General features: G+C 41.9%; 1 protein-coding gene across 4 annotated transcripts in view; it reads left to right on the top strand.

Annotated features, from left to right (window-relative positions):
- Positions 1 to 444: 444 nt before the first annotated feature.
- The window catches only part of Dcaf8 (DDB1 and CUL4 associated factor 8), a 46,144-nt gene continuing 24,490 nt past the window's right edge, over positions 445 to 22,098 (top strand). The window contains exons 1-4 of one of the 4 annotated variants that reach the window (XM_037211225.1): positions 451 to 532; positions 1,631 to 1,703; positions 9,832 to 9,854; positions 16,621 to 16,697. In XM_037211225.1, coding sequence (XP_037067120.1) covers positions 16,649 to 16,697 — 49 coding nt within the window. In that variant the 5' untranslated portion in view covers positions 451 to 532; positions 1,631 to 1,703; positions 9,832 to 9,854; positions 16,621 to 16,648. Of the gene's footprint in view, positions 703 to 1,630; positions 1,704 to 9,831; positions 9,855 to 16,620; positions 16,698 to 22,098 lie in introns of all 4 variants that reach the window. The other 3 variants (XM_037211224.1, XM_028865578.2, XM_028865577.2) reach the window with 3 other exon arrangements.

Here is a 22,098-nt window from a genome sequence, read left to right as displayed (position 1 = left end):
TGCCAGTCGCGGTGTCGTACACCTTTAATCCTAGCCTTTGGGGGCCAGAGGCTGAGTTCAAGGCCAGCCTGGTCTACAGAGCGGAGTTCCAGGACAGCCAGGGCTACAAAGAGAAACCTTGTCTCCTAGGGAAAAAAAAAAAAAAAAGAAATGTGGCAAGAGTTAGAACCTCAGGACTGGAGGACGCCTAGTGATTTGCCTGCCAGTCCCCTGGAAGTCAGGTCCATTTTCCGTCACAACGCTAAGGAGCCCCTAAATCACACGTGTTTTGGACACCAGGAGACAGGCCATGACTCTGAAACGAGGAAAACAGCTCGACTCCTCCGCAGCGCGCACGCGCCCCTCACCGCTTCGGTTGGCCTTAAGCCCCGCCCCTCGTGCGGCCACCGGGAGGGTTGGGAGCCGAGAGCTCGCGCGACCGTTCTCGCTCCGTCTCCTCCAGCACAGCGTCGCAAACCCGGCCGGAAAGCGTGGACGGCGCAGGCGCAGGCGCAGAGACCCGAGGCGGCGGTGGTGGCTGCCGCTGGCCAGTGTAAGATGGCGGCGGCGTTGGTGGCGGCAGTGGACGGGGCGGCTGGGCCTGGAACAGTCGGAGCATCCGCTGGCAGAAGGATGACCCAAGACGGGAAGCGGGCTGCCGAGCCTCGCCGGCTCCCGTGCTTGTAACTGCCCCAGCCGGACGCCCTCCCCTTGACCTACCCGGTCCGTGTCTCGTTCCGGCTCGGCCTGTTTCCCCTCTCCCTGACCGCTTCCCCGCAGGATGGGCCCGATCCCTTTCCTGAGCTCCCAGGGTTTAGGTCTTCTTCCCCTCACCCGAGTCAGTGCTGGGAGGACTGCTTGTCCTTTGCCCAGGTCAGCCCCGGGGCTGCCCCCTCGGGCTACCCCCATCGTTCACAGGGGCTTTGGGTTCGACCGGTGACCCATTTGCAGGCTCTCATTTCCCTCTCCCTAATTTGAGGACCTGGTTCTGTGTGCGTCTCCCTGTCACTCCAGGGCCACCGCGCGATGTGTCCCCCTCCCCCATCCCAAGTTCTCGGGCCCAGCAGCACCTTGTACGGAAGGCCGAGGTCCAAGAAACCGGCAGTGTGTACTTGAGGTCTGGTCTTGGACGCTTTGTGATATAATTCTCTTAGTGTACTTTCCCCTGTACCGAAATGGTTTAGGACACCTTAGGACGGCCCCACTTGGTCCTTATTAGTTGGAAAGCATCTGGTGGCTTGAATTTCTGACTCATGATGGTTGGTAGAGTCTGTAAACAAACCGGCACTAGCGCGATCACATTCTCCCCCGGATTCTCCCCCCCTCCCCCCTCCCCCGCGCTCTGTAGCTTCGGATGCTAGGTGGTTTGGTTTAGAGTTGAAGAGATGCAGGTTTTCCTCATAAACGACTTTTCAGTGTTGGTGGAGCGGGGAGATAACTTGCTTGGCGTTTAAATCTTGTGTGAATTGTTTGTATTTACTTTCCGTGTATGGGTTTTGTTTAGTAGTCAGGAATGAATTAGTCAAGTTATTTTGGTTTTAAATAGTTCTGAGAAGGACTGAAAAAAAAAATAGTAAAGTGTGGTCATACATGTTTTGACTACGTTCAGAAGAAGAGACACTTTTGCCATGTAAACTTTAACTTTTCTCAGTTCTTCAGTGAACCTCCAGACCAGTTTTCTCAGGAACCAGCCTGGCCTTACATCATTGACAAAAGGAGGAAAGGTGAGTGGGAGTGGAAGACTTTTAATTCCTCAATTCAGGACAGTCTCTTTCCTGATGCTCAAGAGCACACCACCAAACTCTTGACAATTTTACTGCCATTTCCAAAAGTTTGGATATTGTTTGTAACTTTATTCCAGCTTTGGTTAAATTACTTAATTGGCTGTGTTTTGACCTGCTGCCCTAAACTATTAATGTGTGTCTTCAAATGATTGAGTTAAGCACTCTGCCTCTGTTGTTTTTTGTTTTCTTTATTCATTTACATTGTATTTTGTCTTTGTATGGATCATGTGTTGTACTGTTAAAAATTGAGAATTGGTTTGCCTGAATTATTTTTAGCCATTTTTTATTTTCTTTTCTTTTATTTAAATTTTGGTTTTTCAAGACAGGGTTTCTCTGTGTAACAGTCCTGGATGCCTTCAAACTCACATTGTAGATCAGGCTGGCATCCAACTCCCAGAGATTTGCCTGCCTCTGCTTCCCCGAGTGCTGGGATTAAAGACAGTTAGTTACATGCCATAGGAGTGATTAGTGATTGATTCTCCATTTAGTAGGTGTCTAAGCCCAGTTAGTCTCGGAGGTCCAACTTTTCAAAACGCAGTGGGAAATTTTTGGTTAAAAAAAGTATCTCCTTTTATAGCTAGCTTGCAGAATTTTTGATTAGTTAGAAGCAGCATCACGTGCTTTCATCAACATGGGCCAAGCCAAAGAAGGAGTCAGAACCCAGTTGTAAATGTAGTTCTTGTAAGGCTTTAGGTTTCTGGTAGCAGAGAGTAGAACTGTGTTTGAGACTGAGACTTAATAGGAAAGCTAAGTGGCTCTGTAAGGTAGGTCTGACCAATTTTTAGTGTCTTTATGATTTGTAGTAGGAAAAATTGGATTGTGACTGTGTAAAAGTTTTATTCCACATGGTGCCCAAACTAGAAAATGTTCATTATGAACTAAAATAAAAATTTTAATGCTGATGTGTATATGTAAGATCTAAGAATAAAAGTACAGCTTTTATTTTGATGTGTATAGGTGTTTTACCAACCTGGCTATCTGTTCAACACTTCCGACGGTGTCAGATACACCAGAACTGGAGGTATATAGGTGGTTGTGAGCTGCCATGTGGGTGCTGGGAATCAAATCTGGGTCCTCTGCAAGAACAGCCAGTGCTCTTAATCACTGAACCATTTCTCCAGCCCATTTATTTGATTATTGAGACAGAGACTCACTTTATCCCGGGCTGGCCTGGAATTCCCTGTGTAGATCAGGCTCATCTTGCAAACTGTAAGCCTGCCCTAGCTCCCCAAGTGCCTGGTGGACAGATGTGAGGCACAGTGCACAGGTCAATAGTTTCATGTGTGTGTTTTTGGCACTCATCTTGTTCCAGTTTTTTTTTTTTTTTTTTTTTTTTTTAAAGAATTGGGGTGGTAGTGAATGCCTTTAATGCCAGCACTTGGAAGCAGAGATAGGCAGATCTCTGAGTTTGAAGCCAACCTAGTCTACAAAGTGAGTTCCAGGACAGCCAGACAAAGTGAGACCCTGTCTCAAAAAAGAAAAAAAAAAGAACAAAAACTGGGCCTAGGGCTCAGGTATACTAAGCAAGCTCTCTGTTACTGAGACACAGCCTCAGTCCCTCAGATTCATTTTTTAAGATTTATGTATCTGTGTCTGTGTGGGAATTGATGCTTATGAGGGTAGTGCCTGTGGAGGCTACAACAAAAGAAGGCACCAGATCCCTTGGAGCTGTGCTGTTGTGAACTGTTGTGTGGGTCCTCTGGGCTGCGGCCTGTTATGAACTATTGTGTGCGTCCTCTGCAAGAGCAGTAAACATTTCATTGCTGAGGCATCTCCACTCCCTTCAGATTCAGTCTTAATTGTTGATACCAGATGTTTGCTTTATAAATGCTCATGTAGGGCATTTTTTAAAGTCTGATTTCTGAGTATAGGGATAGGAAATGTTTGTAGATGTGTATTTTCTAAAAGCTCCCCCCCCCCCAAGGTTACTCTGTGTAGCCCTGGCTGTCCTGGAACTTGTTCTGTAGACCAAGGGTCTAAATGCATTCTTAAACTAAGTTTAAACTAAGTATCAATAATTTCTTTCTTCTTCTTCTTTTTTTTTTTTTTTGGTTTTTCGACACAGGGTTTCTCTGTAGCTTTGGAGCCTGTCCTGGATCTTGCTCTGTAGACCAGGCTGGCCTCGAACTCACAGAGATCCACCTGCCTCTGCCTCCTGTAATCCCTGTGCTGGGATTACAGGCATGCGCTGCCGCCGCCGCCACCGCCACCACCACCATCTGGCTTTTTTTTTTTTTTTTTTTTTTTGGTGTTTCTCTGTGTAACAGTCCTGGAACTCACTCTGTAGACCAGGCTGTAGATTCACAGAGATCCACCTGCCTCTGCCTCCTGAGTGCTGGGATTAAAGGCATGCGCCACCACCTCCCAGCCACCAATAATTTCGTTGTTCCTTAATTTCTTCCTCTTGGTCTGTCAGCATACCTTGTCAGAGTATGTTCTAATTCCTTCCCTTTCTGCTGGAATGTTCACTGGGCTGTAACTATCCCCCTTGTGATTCACTTTTGTTACCAAAAGGGAAACGTTTTCTCTAAGATGATGAGCCCTGTGGTGAGTCTCACCAGCAGATTATTAAGAATATGACAAGGAAATACTTTCTCTAAAGAGAATCAGGGATCTTTTCTTTTCATCTTGAAGCTATACCATCTTAAGACAGTGCAAATGAAGAGTTTTAAAACTTTTGGTTTGTTTTTCTTCCACATCTGTTTTGGTAGAGTCAAAGTTCATAGAAGTTGAAGTTTTGATGACAGCACAGTATAAAGTGTGCTTCATTCAGACCAGTGATTGGTTTTTTTTTGGGGGGGGGTAATTAACTTTTATCACCACCACCCAGTGACTAGATTTCCTATTATAATGTCAAGACTCTTGGCAGTGGTCAAGAGTTAGGCACTTGCATTTTATGACATCTGGAGGTTTTTGTTGCTTGAGGAGGGTGGAGGAGAAAAGGAAATATATTGAAAGAATAATAACTTGACTATCCCTTAGTGCATGTTTTCCTGGATAAGGACGTTCCTCCACCACCCACTCCCCAAACCTGCAGGAAAGATTTTTAGGTAATGTCTTTGTATGCATTGAATCATATTTTTAGTCTATCACAGATGTAAAATTCTTCTCTTTCTAAGGGTATTTCAGGGTTCAAAGTATTACCAAAGAACAAGTATTTTGTTGTTGTTTCTTTCTCTCTCTTTTCAAAAGATGGACTCTCTGTAGTCTCGTCTGGCCTCAAACTCAGTATGTAACTGAGGATGACCTTGAACTTCCTTCCGGTCTTAGGTAGCCTCTACCTTCATGTCATCACAAGCATGTGCCACCATCCTGGTTGTATTTGTTTGAGACAGGATCTCACTCTAGCCAAGCCTCATCTTGAACTCACTTTGTACCTCAGACTGGCCTTGAACTCACACTACTACTGTTACTGCTGTGGTCTCAATTTCCTGAGTGCTAAGATGCTAGGTATTTGTGACCATGCCTGACTCTAGACTAGAGGCCTTTAAAGTCGAACGACTAAGCTATACTGTCAGTAGATTTACTACTGTATTGTTTTTGCTGTGTAAGAGTTACTCCAAACATGTCTAGCAAGGATCCAAAGTGCTGGGTGTTGTGGGACACACTTTTAATCACACTCAGGAGGCAGAGGTAGGTGGATCTCAGAGTTTGGAAGCCAGTGAACTCCAGGACAGAGCTATGTAGCTATACCCTGTCTTTTTTTAAAAAAAAAAGTCTTTGGGATTGAATATGCCTTTTTCTTTTCTTAACTAGATTATCAGTAAGCCGAGATAATCTGTTATTCACCTTCCCTATTTAGAACTCAAGGACCTGAGTGAATGAGATCAAGTAGGCATGGAAGTCTTATAACTGTGTGTACAGTAAGCCCTGTTTTTTGTAGTTTGTATTTTTTTGATCAACCATGGAATAAAAATATTAATTGAAAGTACAGCATTAAACAGTTCATGAGTTTTAATTGCGTGCTTTTCTGCTTAGCCAGCTGTAATCTACCCCAGCTTTCCTGGGGCATGAATCAGGTACTGTATCTAAGTTGTATTCACTAGCCATCTCTTAGTTACTTATTACCTGTTATCAAACCACTCCTGCTATGTTAGTGTCTGTGTTCAAGTAAATGGCCCCTAAATGTAAGAATATTGGTGCCAGCAACTCAAATTACAAAGAGCAGTTGTAAATGTTTCCCTTAAATGAAAAGAGGAAAATTCTCAATAAGGTAAAGGTAGGTAAATATGCCTATAATGCCAGATATTCAGAAGGCTGCGGCAGGAGAATCTTGACTTCAAGGCCAACGTTGCCACCTTGAGTGCTCCCCAAGCCCCCCCTCCCCCAAAGGAAAAGACTAAGAATCCCTTTTTGTTTGTTTTTTCTTTTCTTTTCTTTTTTTTTTTCTTTTTTTCTTTTTTGGTTTTTCAAGACAGCTTTGTGTAGCTTTGCGCCTTTCCTGGATCTCACTCTGTAGACCAGACTGGCCTTGAACTCACAGAGATCCACCTGGCTCTGCCTCCGAGTGCTGGGATTAAAGGTGTGTGCCACCACTACTGCCGCTGCCCAGCCGGACTTCCCCTCTTAGATACCTAGAACACAGATACTCTTAGGTACTGATTTGGTTTGTTCTTAGTAAGTTTTAGTTTACAAGGTATCTGATTTTGAAATTTCTATTTAGATAATTTGTAAGTTTATATATCTAGCCCTAATTTATTTCTTTCTTAAAAAAATTGAAATTCTGTTTTTACTTATTTTGAGTGGGTGTATGTATGTGTGTGGGTAGACATTTGCCATGATGTACATGTGGAAGCCAGGGGACAACTTGACTTGCAGATGATTATCTCCTACCACTCGGGTCTAAGTTCTACATGTACTGCATTGATTCTCACTACCTTCATAACATGTCAGCTTGGATTTAAACATACTAGAATTAGTCTTCCGGGGGTGCCAGCTTGTCATTTGTGGCATTTGATTTCTGTGCTCAAAATGTGTCTTTAACTTTTAGTTTTAGAACTGTTTATGAAGCCAAACACTGTCTACCCTACAGTGTTTCTCATGTCCCCTCCGTTTATTTCCATGTGCCACCAATCTTAAAGATAGGCTCTTAGCAACTGTAATAGCTTTAAACTTATTTCTCCTTCTATTTCAGATTGCTTACTTTTTTAAAGATTTATTTATTTACTTTATATATATGAGTGCTCTGTTGACTTTATACCAGAAGAGGGCATCAGATCCCACTATAGATGGTTGTCAGCCACCATGTGGTGCTGGGAATTGAACTCAGGACCTCTGGAAGAGCAGCCGGTACTCTTAACCTCTGATCCATCTCTCTAGCCCGTCTTACCATCTTTGACAAAACAACCTCCCTGATGACACGCACACCCTGTGCTCTTCTTGAGTTTTGTTCATAGTATGGGGAGAAGGTCTCAGGCCAGGACCTTGTAGATGTTCAGCAAGCACTGTACCATACCACTGAGCCTCCCTGTTTGACTAGCTCTTCTTACAGTTAGCTAAAGCTGACTTACATGTTTTTCTTGAATTTATCGGGTTTTTAACTTTCATTTTATTTTTCCTTCTGGGCAGTCAGAATATCATTGTCATCTTCCTCTTTTTTGACTTTTTCTTTCTCCTCTTTGAAATTTTATCCAGCCTTCCAAGTGCCTTAAAACCTTGTTTTCCCTTCTTTCCAAAAGTGAAAATAGCACTTCACTTTCTTTTTTTGTTTGTTTGTTTGTTTGTTTATTTTTTCCAAGACAAGATTTCTCTGTCAGCCCTGGCTGTCCTGGAACTTGCTCTGTAGACCAGGTGCGTCTCAAACTCAGAGATCCATTTGTCCCTGCCTCCCGAGTGCTGGAATTAAAAGCATGTCCCACCACCACCTGGCTAGTATCTTTATTTTTTAAAATTAATATGATTACATAATGTTCTCTCTTTCCTTTTCTCTCTCCAACCCCTCGCTGTATTCCTCCCCTCAAATTCATGGCCTCTTTTTCTTTAATTATTGTTTTACACACCATACTTCTAAATATATAAATATAACCGTTGAGTCTGTTTAATATCACTTGTGTGTATATGACTTCAGGTCTGATCACTTGGCATTGGATAATGAATTGGGGGTTTTTCCCTGGGGAAGACCATTTCCTCTCCCACAGCCTCTCTCCTCTGTTCCTTTGTTTCCTATTCTTTGTCTAGGGCTGGGACCTGGTGAGGTTGCCCATTCCATGGTAGCATGTTTATTGGTGTTGTCCTTGTTCAGGTCTTGTTTAGGCAGCCACACTGATGATACTTTATGAGTGTAGCTTCCGAAGGTTCTAGATGTAATCTCACAGTAGAGAACAGGTGGCCATGTGTTGCCCAGTTCCAGTTGATGCATCTGCAGCACAATTAGTGCACCCAAGGCTGAGGGATCATCTGGGGTGGGGGCAGATTATAAGAGCTGGAGGAAAATGAATTTTAAATGAGCCATTTCTGTTTGAAAACAAGAATTGAAAATAAGGAAAGGAGGATTAATTCCAGATGATGATAGGATCTAGAAAAGCAAATTCATACTTTGGGTGGAGATTAGCCTTGAACAGCTGTTCAATTATAAGCTGTATAGGACATCTGTCTTCTCAATGGGAACTGAGAACCATGTGGCTTGCAAATATCTGTCTTACTAATAATTGAACTTTTGGAGCATTACCTTTCAGTTTCAGAAAAAATTCTAAAACCTTACCTCATTTATATACAGATAGTTATGTAGGAGAGTTGTTAACTGCATAGCAGAATGAGATACGGATTGGCCTGAGAGAATGCTGGGAAAATATGTCATAAGAACTGACTGAAACCAAGTTCTTAATAAAAGGATCAAGGACAGCACCCATCATAATGTTACTTAAATGTTTCTGTCAGGCCTAAGGTCAAGTAGGGTCATCAGACCAGTTTTTATAGGCCCTAGACACCAAAGGATTTAACCTGAATCTTAGGGAAGTTAAAGAAATACATATAAAGGCAGTGGAGGTGTAGCTCAGTGGTAGTGTGTGTTTTATGCCCGTGTAAGCCCCTGAGCTCCATCTCTAGCATCAATAAAGAGTCAAATCAATAGCTCACTTACTAGCAATACATTGAATTATTTTAAGCTTAATATTCTTAGTATTCACCAAAACAGTAAAGTTAGAGGCTCTTGATGTTATGTCGGATTCATTTTGCCATTTATGTTGGTTGCTGATAAATAAGTGCTTTAACCGAGGCACAAATCCTTTTAGCACTTTCACCTTTAGATTAGGATGTGACATTTTACTCATTTGCTATGATACATTGACCACTTTCATAAATTTATATTAATAATAATAGCTTTATCCAGCTATTGTGGCTCATATGTGTGTAACCCCAGTACTGGTCAGCAGAAGCAAGTCTAAAAACAACTTGGGTTATATAGTAAGTTCTAGGCTTCCCTGGGCTATGTGGTAGTAACTTATTCCCTGATCCCTCCAGGTAGTGACTTTGCCATAACCAGCTGAGTTCTTATGATATATTTCTGTGGCCCGCAGCAATAAACCTCGAGAGTAATAATAGTGATAATAATATAGCCTTGAATGTAGTGGCTTTAAAAAAAAAAAAAAAAAAAACAGTTTATAGCCAGGCAGTGATGGCCAATACCTTTAACCCCAGCAGGTGAATCTCTTGAGTTCGAGGCCAGCCTGGTCTACAGAGTGATTCCAGGACAGCCAGGGCTACATAGAGAAACCCTGTCTCAAAAAACAACCCAAAGCAAAAAAAAAAAATTATTTTTATTTTTTAAAATTATGTGTATGTGTCTATGTGGGGAATGCAGGTGTCCATGGAGACCAGAGGCATTGGTTCCCACAGTAATTATAAGTGGTTGTGAGCCACGCAGTGTAGGTTCTGTGAACCACATTCTGATCTTCAGCAAGAGCAATGTGTTCTCTTAACCACTGAGATATCTTACCTCAAATTTAATGTACTTAATAGTTGAGTATTATGTAGCAATTTCCATGATTTTTTTCTTCACTCTATTTTTTATGTAAAATATTTATTGAAGTGTAATTTACACATAGTAAAATGTATTTATTTACATTTTTAGGTTTCCTGTTTTGACAAACACAGGCATGTAACACCACTGCAATTGAAAACAACATTATCACTGTACCTAAAACTTTTCTCATGCTTTTTGGGATCAGTTGCATTTCAGTCTCATTCCACTGCCCTTGTCAAACACTAATCTGTTTTCTGTCCTTATAATTTCATCTTTTACAGAAAGTACCACAGATGGAATCCTATGATAACCCAATATCAAATGATATTTTGAGTTCAGCTTCTTACACATAGTAGCATGATGTATCTGAGATCTATCCATATTGCTGTTTGTAACATTAGCTCATTTCTGCTTATTGTTTCTTAGTAGTCTTTTGTTTCGTTTTGTTTTGGTTTTCAAGACAGAGTTTCTCTTTGTATCCCTGGCTGTCTTGGAGCTTACTCTTGTAGACTAGGCTGGGCTCAAACTTACGCCTGCCTCTGCCTCCCAAGTACTGGGATTAAAGGCGTGCGCCACCACTGCCTGGCCAGAAATTTTTAAATAAGATTCTTGGTTATTTTTCTGCTTGACTTTTAGTTAATAGTTTGTTATATAGTTAGCTAGAAACTTAAGGCCTATTATTACTAAAACAGAAAAAACAAACTGGATCACCGGGATTTACTACTGAACTTGAAATAAATAACACCTGGATCTCCCCGCCATCCTCAAATAGTTTACTCTTTAACCTTCAGTTTGGCAGGAGTCATGGTTATTTTTAGGGTATAGGCAGTAGAGCTAAACTAAACTCCTCCAGCTACCTGAGACAGTGACCCCATCAGCTCTTTCTGCTCAGCATGGTTTGCTCTGGACCATATTTTACATGTTAATTGACCAGAGTGGAAACAGTGGAGTTTTGGAGTATGTAATGCATTGAAAAAAGGTGATTGGGGTTTGAATCAAAATGTATTTATTTTGTTGATGAGTAGAAGAGATTCTACAGTGGCTATGGTATTAAAGTTGTAGGGCACAGTTATATTGTTGCTGCATGCTTTAGTTTGGACAGTAAGTATCTTAAGATGACTCAGGCTGCTAGAACAAAATACCAATGACTGGTGGCTTAAGAAACAGAACTTCATTTTCTTATCATTCTAGAGAGTGCAGTCTAAGAGTAACGTATCAGTAACATGGATGGTGTCTGGTCACGGATGTCTTTCAGCTTATAGAGATCTGCCTCCTCACTTTGCTCTCACATGCTGGGGATAAAGGGAGAAATAAAGAACTCTGTCTCTCACAAAAGTAACAATCTTGTCATGAGGCTATCTACTTTTATGACCTCATCTAAACCTGATTGTATCCAAAAGACTCTATCTCTGAATGCTATCACATTGGAAGTTATGCTTTCTATATATACATTGCAGGTGGTTACTATAGTTTCTGTACTAGAGTTGAATTGGTTATATTTAATTTTGATTGAAACTTAGAACTAAAGCTTCTCTCAAGAGTAGCCATGTTGTCATAATTTGTGTGTGTGTGAGTATGTATACGTGCACATACTTGCATGTACAAGTATGCCACAGCATGTATGCCGGGGCAGTGACGACCTCAGGTGGCTGTCCTCACTTGTTTGTGTTGGGGTCTTTGTTGTTTATACCTGTATATACAGGCTAACTAGACTGCAAGTTCCTGGGAGTTCTCTTGTCTCTAGCTCTCTTCTTAGGAACACTGTCGGGACAGATGTGAACTTACCCTATCTTGCTTTCTCTATGGCACCTGAGATTTTAACTCATCCTTAACACTTGCATGGCAAGCACTTTCTTCATCCACTAAACCATCTCCTCAGCCCATAATTTCTTGGTTTTCTAGAGAAATAATTCCCAAAATGAGAATTTATAATCTCATTAAATGATATATAAGATGATCCAGTAGTGTATAAAAAAGAATGTTGATTATTTGTTTGGCCTATATTTTAGAAAAAAATTATATACCTTTTAAACATTACTACATTTTTCTTATTTTGTGTGTGTGCCATGGTGCATGTGTGGAAGTCTGAGGACAATTTGTTGGAGTCTGTTTTCCTTCCATTATGTGAGTCCCAGGGGTCAAACTCAGATTTGCAGGCTGGCTGCCATGTCAGGTACATTACTGAACTATCTTGCTAGCCCTATTTTATATTTTTAAAAGTTATTTTTATTTTATTATTGTGTGTATGGGTGTTTTTCCTGCCTGTGCATCACTTGTGTGCTTGGTGCCTGTGGAGGCCAGAAGAGGGGCATCCTGTTCCTTAGAACTTGAGTTAGAGGCAGTTGTGAGCTGCCATGTGGGTGCTGGGGAATTGAACCTGGGTCCTCCGAATGAGCAGCCAGTGCTCTTAAGCTCTGAGCCATCTCTCCAGGCCCCCATTTTGTATTTTTGAGATAGGGTCATATTAAGTAGCTTTGGCTGGCTGTCACTCTGCATGTGACCCAGGTTGGCCTCTAACTCTTGGCAGTTCTCCTGCCTCAGCCTCTCAGGTGCTGGAATTACCGGTGTGTGCCTCCAGGTTTGGCTTACCTTAAGTTTAATGCAATCTGATTGTATGTGTATGCATGCATATTGGGGGTAGATGCCCAAAGTTTCCACTGAAGTTCGCCAATAAACCCTTCCTGCATAGGTTTTAACATAAATTCTGCTAATGTATAACACCTCTGGAATAGCTAAATGAACCTAAAATGCTCAAGACCAGAATTATTTTACATTTCAGTTTTTCACATTAGTATTTATTGTTGCAGTATTGGGTATTGAGCCCAGGGCCCCATGATTAAACTATACTGTAAGCTCAGATTTGGGAATGTTTGCATATAAATAATATGAATGTCGGAAATGTTGTAAAATTTGAAACTAATTGAGGATCATGTTAATTCTCAGAAAGTTTCACAATTTGGAGTCATTTGGATACTTAAATTAGGGACACTCAGTCTTTTATGTTTTTTTTCAGGCCAGGGTATCATGTAGCCCACACTAACTTTGAACTTGCTGTGTGTCTGAGGATAACCTTGAACTCAGAGGCCTGCCTTCACCTTTTTTTTTTTTTTTCCCTTGAGACTGGGTTTCTCTGTGTAACAGCCCTAACTGTCCTGGAACTCCCTCTGTAGACTAGGCTGGCCTCGAACTTACAGAGATCTGCCTGATTCTGCCTTGACCTCTTAAGCGCTGGGATTACAGGCATGTGCTACCATGTCTAGCTTTCTGTCTGTTACTTTATAGATGAAAAAGCAAAGTCATCTTACTTCTTTAAAAATAACTTTTAAAAATATAAAATAGGGCTAGCAAGATAGCGCAGTAATGTACCTGACATGGCAGCCAGCCTGCAAATCTGAGTTTGACCCCTGGGACTCACATAGTGGAAGGAAAACAGACTCCAACAAATTGTCCTCAGACTTCCACACATGCACCACGGCACACACACAAAGTAAGAGAATCATGGGCTCATCGGGGTACAGTGTATGAATGTCTTCACTCATTCACTGGGATCTTGAACTTTTACTTTCTAGTCTGGGACTGATTTTGCTAAAATGTAATCTTTAGAAACTATCTGCTGTGTGAATGCTTTTCTTTTCTTTTTTTTTTTTTTTTTTTTTTTTTTTTTTGAGACAGGGTTTCTCTCTGTAGCTTTGGTGCCTGTCCTGGATCTCGCTTTGTAGACCAGGCTAGCCTCAGACTCACAGAGATCCACCTGGCTCTGCCTCTCGAGTGCTGGGATTAAAGGCATGGGCCACCACCGCCCGGCATGAATGCTTTTCATAAGCATTCACAGGGTTTTATGTTTCTGAATTTAGTAATAAGGTCCGTCAATTTTATCTCAAAAAGAAGGTCCATTTTTTAAAGACCCTTAAGCCATTTTCTCCCTTAAAAGACTGTCCTGTGAACTCTGGATGAGATGAACATCATGGCTTCCTTTCCCCCCACTACTCAGAGAGCAGGTCACAGAGGCTGGGCAAGCCTTTTCTAGAGCAGTATGACAAGTTCACACATTCCCAACCTCCGATAGAGGATGCTATTTAGTTATGAGAAAGGTTTTCAAGAGTTGCTGTTTTATCCTCTGGAAGTGGATAATAGTGGGGTGGGCATGTCACATGCTTGACAATTTAATTCTACAAATAGAAGAATATCTCAGCTACTCTTAATTTACTATGATACAGTGGTCTGCTTTATGACTAGTAATGAAATAACTTTCCTTATAGGACTTTTACAATAATTAATTTGAAACCTGTAGATTCAGGGTTGGGGAGATTACTGAGATGCTAAAGAATATAAATAGTGACTATTGATAGACAAAGCCAAGTGCTGTGTAGGAAATGCTTTACCAAATACATCCAGATGGGGTGGGAGAGGTGGCTCAGAGTTTAAGAGCACTTAACCGACTTGGAAAGGACCCGACTTGGAGAGGACCCGGGTTCATTTCTCAGCACTTACATGGTAGCTCACAAACTATCTGTAACTCCAATTTCAGGAGATCCAACACCATCTTCTGATCTTCTTAGGCACCAGGCACATATGTGCTGCACATAAATACATACATGCATACATACAGGCAAAAAAAAATCCTCATACATAAATCTTTGTTTAAAAATTACACATTAGGAGCCGGGCAGTGGTGGCGCACGCCTTTAATCCCAGCACTCCGGAAGCAGAGCCAGGCAGATCTCTGTGAGTTCGTGACCAGCCTGGGCTACCAAGTGAGCTCCAGGAAAGGCGCAAAGCTACACAGAGAAACCCTGTCTCGAAAAACCAAAAAAAAAAAAAAAAAAAAAATTACACATTAGGGAGGGAAGAGAAGCCAGTTGTGGGGAATCTGAGGCAGAAAGGTCCCCATGAATTTGAGACCAGCCTGAGGTACAGAGTGAGACCCTATCTCAAAACCAAGTAAACACAAAGTGAGAGGAAGAAAGTAGTCTGCTCTGGAAATAGCTTGTATACACGGCTGTTGATGTCTTGTTGGCACCTTCTTTCATCGCTGCTCTTCCAGGTGTTTTCTCAGATTTGGTCCGTTTTTTTGTTTTTTGTTTTTTTTTTGTTTTTTTTTTTTTTTTTTGTCAAAACTACTCCACTGTGGCCTGCTACAAGCATTCTTTGGGCAACTGTCTCTGCAGAGGACAGTTTTTATGAAACAGCACAAGTTTCTGTAAAGGAGAAAAGTAGAGGGTGAGGATAAGGATGGCTTCTAGGGTAATTGTTAGGGGAATGAAAGGGCTGTTGAAAGATTGGAGGACCGTGCCTGGGTACTCGGTCTTAGATCATAGTCATACTTTGTCTTTTACCACTGCCTTTTGTTCAAGACACTGAAAGGGCTAAACAAAACTCTAGCCTGAATAATATTATTCTTGGCTCTTTGGAATTTGCTGGAGGTGGCAATAAGGTCCGGGAGAGGGATGGGAGTGTTACAGCAGCATTAAAGAAGTAAGATACATTCCCTAGTTGAAGATAGGGCTTTGCTACAGAGGTAAGTCTGGTGAAAATGAGTAGAATTAGCTGAAGTCATGTTTGCCACTGTGTAAGATGAGCTAAGATGGCTTAGTGGGGCTTCTCTCTCTCTCTCTCTCTCTCTTTTCAAAGATTTATTTATTTATTACATATACAGAAGAGGGCGCCAGATCTCATTACAGACGGTTGTGAACCACCATGTGTGTGTGCTGGGAATTGAACTCAGGACCTCTGGAAGAGCAGTCGGTGCTCTTAACCTCTGAGTCATCTCTCCAGCCTTTTTTTTTTTTTTTTTTTTTTTTTTGATTTTTCAAGATAGGGTTTCTCTGTGTAGCTTTGCGCCTTTCCTGGAACTCACTTGGTAGCCCAGGCTGGCCTTGAACTCACAGAGATCCTCCTGGCTCTGCCTCTCAAGTGCTGGGATTAAAGGTGTGCACCACCACCGCCCGGCAGGGATTCTCTTTTACATACCTTTGTATGGCCAGTCTGGCACTCGCAGTTCCGCCTGCCTCTGCCTCCCAACTGTGGGATCAAAGGTGTGCACCACCACCACCACCACCACCACCACCACCACCACCACCACCACCACCACCTGGCTCTGTTTATAATCTTATGTGTCTTTGCTTTTAATAGGCTTGGCATTGCAGCTGAGTGACCAAAGACTAGGGTGCTTTGCAAGAGCTTGATTTCTGTCTATTTGTGCATGAAATGAGATTCAGAATCTTGACTCATGTATTCGTTTTGTGAAAACAAATGCTTCACAGGGTTTGTGGAAACGTGTTACTTACAGTGGGAGAATCTTGCTCAGAGGGCAGTGCTGAAGGTAGTCTTCTTGTGTTAAGTTGAGGTTCTTAGCTAGCAGCTTGTTATTAGGTATGCACCTCCTGTTTCAAGTTTTATCTCAGTTCCTTCTTTCCCATGTAGGAAAAACAAACAAACAAACAGACAAACCAAAACACACTATCAGCTACTTAAGAAAGAAGGTAGCCGGGCGGTGGTGGCGCACGCCTTTAATCCCAGCACTTGGGAGGCAGAGCCAGGCGGATCTCTGTGAGTTCGAGGCCAGCCTGGGCTACCAAGTGAGTCCCAGGAAAGGCGCAAAGCTACACAGAGAAACCCTGTCTTGAAAAAACCAAAAAAAAAAAAAAAAAATTAAAAAGAAAGAAGGTAAAGAGTTGGCAGTTGACCTCCCCCACAAGTATGTCTCTTTATGGTGTTACATTCAGGGAAGCTGAGGGTGGGGGTTAGCAACTGAGTAGTTAATATTAAGTGTACCCACACAAAAGATTAGTTCTTATGAAAATGGTAAAACCTATGTATTGTTGAATGTCCTTGTCTATTTTATTGTCTTTCCCAGAAGCTTTTCTAATTATTTTATTTCCTTCTTCCCAAATCCAGGCTGGATACAGCACATACCATTTTCAAGATGTCCAGCAAAGGGAGCAGCACAGATGGCAGAACAGATTTAGCTAATGGTAAGGGACTGAAAAAAAGGTCAAACTCTCTTTACTATCAGGTGAGGTCTCCCCCTTCCCTAAGGGAGAATGGAGATCTTGTCTGCTGTCTGAGTACGGGAAAGCACTCAGGAATCATCTTGGGTTGCCTTCAGTCTTTTGCTCCTTCAAATTTTATCAGATTGTTTTCAGAAGATCAATATAGAGATATTTCTTCTGTTTTAATTTTTGTTTTATGTGTATGATTATTTTGTCTGCATGTATGTCGGTGCACCACTCTTGTGCCTGCTGCCTGCCGAGGCCAGAAGAGGGCATTACATCCTTTGGAACTAGAGCAACAGACAAGCCGGGTGGTGGGCACACCTTTAATCCCAGCACTCAGGAGGCACAGGCAGGCAGATCTCTGAATTCGAGGCCAGCCTGGGCTGCAGAGTGAGTTCCAGGACAGCTAAGGCTGTTACACAAAAAATTAAAACATTTAAAATTAATTATTTTGTTTCTGAAGAAACAAACAAAAATATAAAGAGTTACAGACAGTTGTGAGTCACCTTGTGGATGCTGGGAATTGAACCTGGGTCCTCTGAAAGAGCAGTTTATGCTAAGCCATCTCTGTCCCCAAAGATATATTGACCTTTTGGTGAAGTGGTTTGGACTTTTGGAAGCCTGTTTACAAAAGGGAGGGCTTACTTAATGAAATACTAAGAAGAAAATTAAGGTAGAGGGAGTTACGGGGAAGACTTAATTGAGAGGTCTGTTTATATGGTAGATAATAGTTTCAGAGAGGGATAAGCAATGAAGTTACTGATCTGGGAGTGTGCCTCAGTGATAGAAAAGATGAAACCAAAGCTATCCAGAATCAGGTCTTCTTCCCTCCCTTTACTTGCACTTAATTAGAAGGGACAGGATTCTAGAGAAATTTCAGTCTCTCTGTGTGTGTGTGTGTGTGTGTGTGTGTGTGTGTGTGTGTGTGTGTGTGTGTAGATGCCAGGTGGGCATAGTGGTCCACATGTAATTCCAGTGCTCAGAAAGTGGAGACAGGGGAGGTCCTGAAACAGGCTACCTAGCTACATTAACTGTATCAACAAGCTCTGGGTTCACTTGACAGATTCTATTTCAGTAAGGTGATGTTAACCTTAGGCCTCTGCACACATGCCCCTCCTTCCAGGGACATAGCATATACTCACAAGCACACACCACACACATGTAAAGAAGGGTTTACCAAAATACAGTCATGCCCATTTATGTAGTATCTATGAGTTGCTTTTGTGCAAGTGAGGGTCAATAGTTAAGACAGTCTTAAATGGTCTTATATAACTTAACATTTTGACCATTTGGGCCTATACAGTAAAAAAAAATTGCAAGAGCCTAAGGTAGACTTTGGTCAATGACTACTAAGCCCCTTCCTCCAGCTTGTGGTATACTCTGTCTCTTATTTTAATGTGCTACCACCATCACAGTCTGAATTTGTTAGTCACAACTTTTTAAATTTTATATTACATTTATTTATTTAGTGTTCACGGGTAGTGTTCACGGGTTCACTTTAGTAGAATCAGGTTCTCCTTCTACCCTGTGGTAGATCAAAATTCGTGTTGTCAGGCTTAGTGACAAGTGCCTTTACCTGTTAGACCATCTTGCTGGTTCTTGTTAATCATAATTTTAACAGTAAATTCCCAGAGTCTGGGGCTGGGTTGTTTTCCTTGCATCTGGGGCTCTGTCAGGTGTTGTGTGCAGGGGTATAGTATACCAGGTATCTAACCCATAACCTTGTACACACTAAACAGGTGCTTTGCTGTTAGGCTATACCCTGCCCTAGGTGTGTTTTTATCCCTTCTTACCAGCCCCAAGCTTAAGCCCAATTGCACTTAAACGCATCTAGTATACTTTCTCAGCATATGTAATTCTCAGCAAATCTGCTTCCTAAGTTCAGATTTCTGTGGGTTCCCCCTGCCCCACCCCATTTTTCTTCTGCCTCCTAGCCCAGTTTTCCTACTACTATGCTGTTTGGTGGGGTGCTTTTGTGTTGTTCAACCTTCTCTTGTTACTTCAAACAAAACACTTTTATCTGTTTTCTGTGTTGGACTTTGCCTGAGAATTCATTGGAAGGAGGTCTTATTTCTTCAGCAGTCTTACAAATCACTGCTTCAACCCAGACAAGCGGGCAGTATAAAGTGTTCCAGGTTTATATCAGTAAACATTATTGGACTCAAATAGCTTATATTAGAGTCACACAACTGGTTTACCTTTCTCTGATGATTTTACTTGTAGCAGGATAAAATTTGTACTATCTTCAGAGAGGAGACCAAAGTAAACAGTATTACAGTATTTTAAAAGCCTTTCTTCCCTTCTTTTTTCCATCCCTTGACCTTAGGCTGGAAATTGTGATTGTATTGAATGTGAACATTGCTCAAGGGCTCATTGCAATGATTTCTTTACTAGACAAGAGTGCAATATTTAATTGTACCCACTGAAAGTGACCAGTTATGTCACTGCCAAGATAGCAGACTACAATATGCTGATCCTCTCAAGATCCACTTAAAGTAGCGGGGCTTCTATCAGCCTCACGAATGCTTCTCGATAAAACTGTTTCATCTTCAATAAAGAGACTGAAAATATGTGTCCTAGTATGAAAATTTTAAACTAGAGTTGAGTTTATAGTTTCAGGGGTAGACCTCTTGCCAAGCAAGTACAAGGCATTGAGTTTAATCCCTAATAACATGGAAGAAAAGAAAAAAAGAATTATTGTTATTACTATTTACTAAACTATGTTTAGTGATTCATGCCTGGAATTCTAACATTTGAGAAGCTGAGACAGAATCTTTGTGAGTTTGAGGCCAGTGTGGGCTACATAATGACACCATATCTAAAAACAAGCTAACTAGTTGAAGTAAATTAAAATACATTTGTTAGAAAAGGGCAAGTGAAAACCTGTGTTAGTGATCATAATGACCAACTTAAAATCCTTCAACCCCATGATTCCTGGGTTTTAAGAACTTACAAATTGTCTAGCAGTAGAGCTCAGTGGATAAACTTGTTTGCCACCTGGCTGATGCCTGCATTTGATCCTGGAACTCACATAGTGGAAGGAGGAAACTCATTCATCCAAGTTGTCCTTTTCACTGTGGCACGCCCCCCCCCCCAATAAATAACTGTCATAGTAATAAAAAATGTTTATGAGAGCAAGTTAGCAGTTAAGCAGCAGGAGGTAGGTGCCTTCCTGACCTGGGAAATGGCATAGCCAGATGCTTTTTGTCAGTTACCATCATCCGGTGAGAAGATGGCCGTGTCAGATCTTGCTGAGTTACTTTTTCTTTTCTTTTTTTTTTTTTCAATTGAAATAGTGCCTTGTTACTGCTGGAGATGTTTTAATAGATAGTTTAGTTATTTGCTGTAATCAGTAGGTGCCTGTGGAACAACACAGCCTAAAGCCAGGGGTGACGGTGTATGCCTGTGCTCTCAGCACTCAGGAAGTAGAAAAGATTGCCACAATCGGAGGTCAGCCTGCTCTAATGCATTCTAGGCTAGCCAGGGTTATATTGGGAGAGCCTGTCTCAAACAGAGGGCAGATTCTAAGGTAGTTGCATCAGACATACACCCCGCCCCCCTTGGTACCTTTTTAAAAATGAGGGAGGGTAGTTACTGTATTTTATGTATATGGATGTTTTGCCTGAATGTATGTCAGTGTCCCATGTATATGCAGTGCCTGAGTGGAAAGAAGGATATTGGATCCTCTGGGACTGGAGTTACAAATGATTGTTAGATGCTGGGAACCAAGCCCAGGTCCTCTGGAGGAGCAGTCAGTGCTCTTAGCTGAGGAGCCATCTCTCCACCCATTGATATATTTTCTCTCCAGCACTTACTCTCCCTTTGGCTCTAAGAAAACTAGCCAGGTCAGTTCCAGTTTGATATTTTATGTCCTACAAAGAAACTGGTTTCTTTAGCCATAGGCTTTTACCGTCTAGTTTTAGTAGACCGCCAACAGCAATAGCCTGTGTTGTTTGGGGGTCATCCCATGACTTCAAACTTACAGGGAGGAACACCAGAATTGGCGTTGAGATTTGTGTTAATAATCTATGTCTTAAACTTTTTTACCCTTACCCAAGCAAGGCATCTCCATTCACAACATTTTATTTTTTTCTTTTAAGTGTTTATTTAATTAGTTTATAAAATAGTGGGTTTCTGTAAAGCTCTTTGTATATTTTTAGTGTTAGTTAACACACCTTCCAATCCCTTATCCTCCTCTGTGCCCCCATCCTTCCTCAGGATTAGAGAATCCTCAGTATTTTCATCCCCACTGCTTTCATATAGCATGTGTTTTAGCTCCTAACGTCCCCCCCCTCCCCCTTTTCCCTTAGTTTTTCAAGACAAGGTTTCTCTGTGTAACAGTCCTGGCTGTCCTGAAACTCACTTTGTAGACCAGGCTGGCCTTGAACTCAGAGACATCCGCCTACCTCTGACTTCTATACCTATTCCAATTCTGACTCTATAGATAACTCCAAACTAAACATCTAGATCTAAAATTTTGAAGCTAGGATCCACATAAGAGAGAGTACATGTGATGTTTGTCTTTATGGACCTAAGTCACCTCTAGGCACACTTTTGGTTTTTCGAGACAGGGTTTCTCTGTGTAGCTTTGTGCCTTTCTTGGAACTGGCTTTAGAGACCAGGCTGGCCTCGAACTCACAGAGATCCGCCTGGCTCTGCCTCCTGAGTGCTGGGATTAAAGGCATGTGCCACCACTGCCCGGCAGCACACTTTCATATAGCATTCCCGTGGTGATATTTTATTTGTATGTTAATAAATAAAATTTGCCTGGAGATCAGAGGACATAGAGAGCCAGCCATAAACAGAAGTCAGGTGGTGGTAGCACACACCCTTAATCCGATCACATGGCAGGCAGAGTCTCAGTGTGTTCAAGGATACAGCCAAGCATGGTGACACACGCCTTTAATCCCAGTACTAACCATAGAGACCTGGAGGTCTGTACAGACAGGCAGTGATGAGGAAGTGAGGTGGCTGGGCTAAGAGCCAATGAGAAGGCAGAACAACAAGGCAATAAAGGCGCAGGTTAGACAGGAAGAAGCTGGTTCTCTGGGAAGCTACTGCGGCGTGGTGAGCTAAGGTTAGTTAATGACTCTCACTATTTCTCTGATTTCTTTGGCTATTACCCCTGTATTTGGCTCTGTGTTTCTTTAATATGACTGTTTAGAAATTCGTCTACACATTCCAGCACTTAACATCTGTTTTGGTTTTGAGTTTTGTGAGACTTGATCTTTTTGTGTAGCCCTGGCTGGCCTTGAACTTGGGGTAATCCTCCTGTCTCTGTTTTCTGAGTATGGGAATTACCAGTGTGTGCCTCCATGCCTAGTGCCTGTGCAGCTTTTTGTTTCGTTTTGTTTTTTGTTTGTTTTTTTGAGACAGGGTT

Source organism: Peromyscus leucopus, chromosome 15, assembly GCF_004664715.2.
Source record: "Peromyscus leucopus breed LL Stock chromosome 15, UCI_PerLeu_2.1, whole genome shotgun sequence".
Taxonomy (NCBI): Eukaryota; Metazoa; Chordata; class Mammalia; order Rodentia; family Cricetidae; genus Peromyscus; species Peromyscus leucopus.
This window is presented reverse-complemented; position numbering and strand designations above follow the sequence as displayed.